The sequence below is a fragment of the Physella acuta genome, unplaced genomic scaffold (assembly GCF_028476545.2).
Source record: "Physella acuta isolate Inbredline_101_S28 unplaced genomic scaffold, ASM2847654v3 ptg001216l, whole genome shotgun sequence".
Taxonomy (NCBI): Eukaryota; Metazoa; Mollusca; class Gastropoda; family Physidae; genus Physella; species Physella acuta.
Genome location: NW_026732733.1, coordinates 118,264 through 122,500, shown reverse-complemented (window position 1 = coordinate 122,500; position 4,237 = coordinate 118,264). Strand labels below are relative to the sequence as shown.

Sequence of the window (4,237 nt, the reverse complement as noted above, 5' to 3'; positions counted from 1 at the left end):
GGCTGGGCATAGTGCTGACCACAGTATCCTTTCCTATTGTGTGGTCAAGAAACAAATGAACTCTACTTTATCTGCCTTATGGACTGCCAGGTCCGAAACTTTTACATATCGTTAGAAGAGATACCAGTTTCATCATTTTTATGTGTTTGACTAAATAGGCGAAAAGATGTGAAGAAACATTTAAGTTATTGGGAAGAGACCAATGTTGTATGTGAAATAGGTTTATTGCGTTCGTTTCTAATCTTATATCATCCGTTCTTCATCCAAATAAGCAAAAAATATTCATTACTTGTAAGTTTGGTTATGTAAATTAATTAATCTTAATTTGTTTTACTGGTCAATCTTATGACTTAACCACGAGTTCATTGTTTCATGTTTTACAAAACGTACAAAATATGCACACACCATATCACATTGCGTGCTTTATCTTCGGTATAGAGAGGACCCGACTTCCTTTAAGAGGCACGTAACGCGTTTTTCAAACCTAAGATCATTCGGTTTGAGATTTATAAAGAAGAGAAAATAATTCTACAATAAGGATGCAAGAAGCGATAACTAGCAATCATATAAAGCGCATAATACATACGTCTAACCATCAGTTTGTGTAGCTTGGTCTACGGACTACGTCTTGATGCTACATCTGAAATTAAATAATCTACTGCACATCTGCAGTCTACAAGTGTTCATGCACTAAATTCATGTTTGCATTAGTAGGAAAACAGTACACCATATAGAGTAATAGTTCTTACATATCAGATACATTTTAAGACATATCAGATACCTTTGATGATCACCCTTCAAGATTGGTGTATTTCTTTTACCAGTGTCCTATAATGAACTCTTTAAAATAGGTGTGTTACCTTGTTAGTAGTATAATAATATCTGGTTTACAGTTTAGATAATAAGTATGATTAAGGCTATTATTAGAAAACGGGTTAGAGATACTTTTGACGGTGACCGGAAAATTGCGCACACAAAAAAAAATGCGCAAGGACCTTTTTTTTTTTTTTACATCGAGCATTTTTAGACATTAACAAATAGTGACTACATGTACATTGTAGCATAATAAAACATATTTCCATGAAATATGACAAAAGTTAAAGTGTGTTAGTGTAATTTGTTTAAATTTGCGAAATTTTCTGTTTGCGCAGTTTTCCGTTTCGTAGTTTTTCGATTGCGCATTTTGATGGAAACCAGCGTTGACATAAATCAAGCTATTTAAAATACAGTATACTACGAACAACTTAACACCCCTTTTTTACGAAGATTTCATAACTGTGGCATTACCGGAAACTGGTATAAAACATCCACCAGGGGTGCTTTGGAACAAAGCCCGAACACCGGCCTGGCATCGCGTTAAAGTTAATGCACTTAATCTCTCGTTTGAAACACTAGCTAGCCCGCCAAACTGGTGGCTATAGTTCACGCACTCACCAACATTAATGCTGTATTTAGACGCATCGGGGACTACTTTTTTTCCCAGAGTATTGTCTATCCTTAATCATCCAGGGAAATAAATGGAAAACATTCCCTTCCCCACGCCAAGTGATCCTCTGTCAATTAACATCAGAACATGATGCGCAGATGTCCGCGCATGCGCAGATGCGCGCGCACGATTGTGTGTTAGCGTTCCGAGCATCTAATTTGCGGACAAGGACATCGAAGCACGTCTGCTGAAGGTTTTTCTCACCATATTGTCATCAGATGTCACCCATAAGTTTTTTTAAGGGAAATCCTACAAAATCATCAGCTGGTGAAATAGATCGGTAATATGATGACGACGGCGACGAAAGCGATGAGGAGAATGCAGATGAGCACCGGATTGATCTTGTTGCAGGTTTTGTCGTCTGATGTTTCGAGAATTTCCACCTGGGTGTCTTCCTGGAAAGAAACAAAGGTGGACACTGGTTAATTAGCTTGACTGACTAACTGAAGTCTATCACAGCGTATTATTTATTTACTTCATGCTACATATTTCTCTTTACAATTAATAAAATAAAAAGTCCTGTTTTTGAGTCTACCTGAAAATTAGGAAGTATTATGTCTCATACAAAGTCTTCGGCTAGGAAGTAAAATCATACGAAGTGGTTTGGGAGTTCTCTTTCCAAATATTAAGGTTAATGGGGAAAGTGGAGTTCATCTGTTTCTATGACCTCGGCATATTAAGGGATAGCTAGGTACCCAACAGAGCTGGTGAACTCGGACCTTCAGTGGACCTGAACCTGGATTCAAACTTGAGTCTTTTAGGTTAGCAGTCTAGCGCTCTGCCGCTGAGCTTATTTAAAGTGTGTAGAGCTGTAGCATATATCTATTCATCCATGGTCCACATCACACGTGTGACTTTACTCACAAGGGAGAGAAATAACAAACCTATATCAGGTACTGGTTAAGGTTTCTTTCAGACGTTTCGTTACAGACCAATTTAAATTCGATAATTTGTTTTTTCTAGTCTGGGAGGGGAGGGGTCTGAGAACATGCTCCGTGAGTGGGCAGTGTCCACCCCCCCCCCCTACACACACACACACACACACACACACACTTAGAAATGCTTGAATGAAACACTGGTATTCGGGCTACCAGCGTTCGACAATGGACTCTTCCGAAAATAGTTATGAGAAGCCGTGAGTATCATTGTAATATTAGGTCTAGTGTTAGGCAAGCGAATTAAGGTTTGGACTATGATAGATCTTGATAACCGATAACCTTACACCCCAATTTTAAGACGATTCCATTTATGTAGAATTATCGACTATTGGTATAATACAATACCCCCAGTATCTGACATACTCGCGTTATTAACATACTCACGTTATTAGCGTCAGATGTAATTTTTTCGACATGTCCGTCCTTCCACACATAACGCACGCTTTCCCCATGCGACACGCCGCCATTTTTGAGCTGAACTTTCCCATCTTTCCAAACGTACTCGTCCGTGCCACTACGCATGCGCACATCGTCAGCGCTGACGCTGCGCATCCCGTGACTACCCTGGAAGGACCGCGTCTCCGGAAGCAGATGCTGTTTGTGATTTCGCGGCTGTTCCCCGGTCTTGTTGAGGTTGCTGCTTGATTTGTTGTGGGTGGAGTACGGAATCTTGTGGCCCAGAAGGTGATGACGCGCTGACCCGTCGAGCGAGGTGTCAATAATTTGTCGACCGGAAAGATCGTTGTACGACTTGGACATCTTGCTTGTCGACGGTGTTAAACCACCGGTGTGGAGAACACGGCCGAAGTTCTGCGCTTGGAGTTGTTTCCCTTTATTAGTCTGTGGTGCCGACTTGACCTTACCGTCGTCTAAAAGTTTATCAGTGACCGAAGATTCAGACCATTGCTCATCTAGACTGGTCGATCTCTCATCAGCTTTTATTAAATGCCTAAGATGGTTCTTTTTGCTTTCAAAATTTTCTGGGATATTGTTGGTGATCCCTGATTTTTCTGATGTCTTCCCGAAACTGCTTGACATATCATAACGTAATTTATCCGATTTTCGTAAATCGTTTTCATTTTCGTACGATAATTTATCAATAATATTATTCGTTTCGGTACTATTACTGTCAGTGTTTTTAATGAAATTGACGTCATCGGTTATACTTTCTAGCGTGATGACGCTATTCTGGTTCCCGTATGTGTGAGGGGAGGGTTTATTTTCTAAGATTGTGGAACAATCTTCGATTGTGGATGATTGTTCGCCTACAATCAATCTCTCCTCGTCACCGGGCGTCGAGATAGCGCTGTGTATGATAATGGCGGGCGCGTCCAAAAACCGGAGCCCGCATCCGTCTTTGGTGCCAGGATTTGACCCGGACGCTGGATGCTGGTCAGTTCTGAGTGTCGTCTGCGACAGCACGGCAGCGTCGTGTCCACTTTCGTTGGTCAGCTGTACCGGAAGCAGCGCCACCTCCTGGTATTTTCCTGTAGCGTGAAGATCGGCCATGGTAATCGATACGACAGTCTAGACTCGGCGATATTCAGGAATCGATACCCTGAGGGAGATGAAAAAAAATAATTTCAATGATACACCATTGGGGATGGATATTAGATTATACGTAATGAAGTTAATATCCAAGCCATTAGCCTGTGTTGTTATATAACAATGCGAGACCCGTTAGAAAGAAAAACAGACAGACAACGTATACTATAATGGAATGTAAAAAAATGAAAAATGTTCTTTTGATAGTATAATAAACTGAATGATTTAAAAAAAAAACAAGATCACACTAAGCAGCAGGGGGGGGGTA

The 4,237-nt window shown here is 40.6% G+C and overlaps 1 protein-coding gene across 1 annotated transcript in view; it reads right to left on the bottom strand.

The window, feature by feature from the left end:
- Positions 1-3,268, bottom strand: part of LOC131957175 (uncharacterized) — a 3,542-nt gene extending 274 nt beyond the window's left edge. Inside the window, exons 1-2 of the mRNA XM_059321905.1 lie at positions 2,809-3,268; positions 1-1,881 (exon numbers count right to left, since the gene is read on the bottom strand). The exon at positions 1-1,881 is cut by the window's left edge and continues 274 nt beyond it. Of these exons, the coding sequence (XP_059177888.1) occupies positions 1,747-1,881; positions 2,809-3,183 (510 nt within the window). The 5' untranslated portion in view covers positions 3,184-3,268 and the 3' untranslated portion in view covers positions 1-1,746. The remainder of the gene's footprint in view (positions 1,882-2,808) is intronic.
- Between the last annotated feature and the right edge of the window lie 969 nt (positions 3,269-4,237).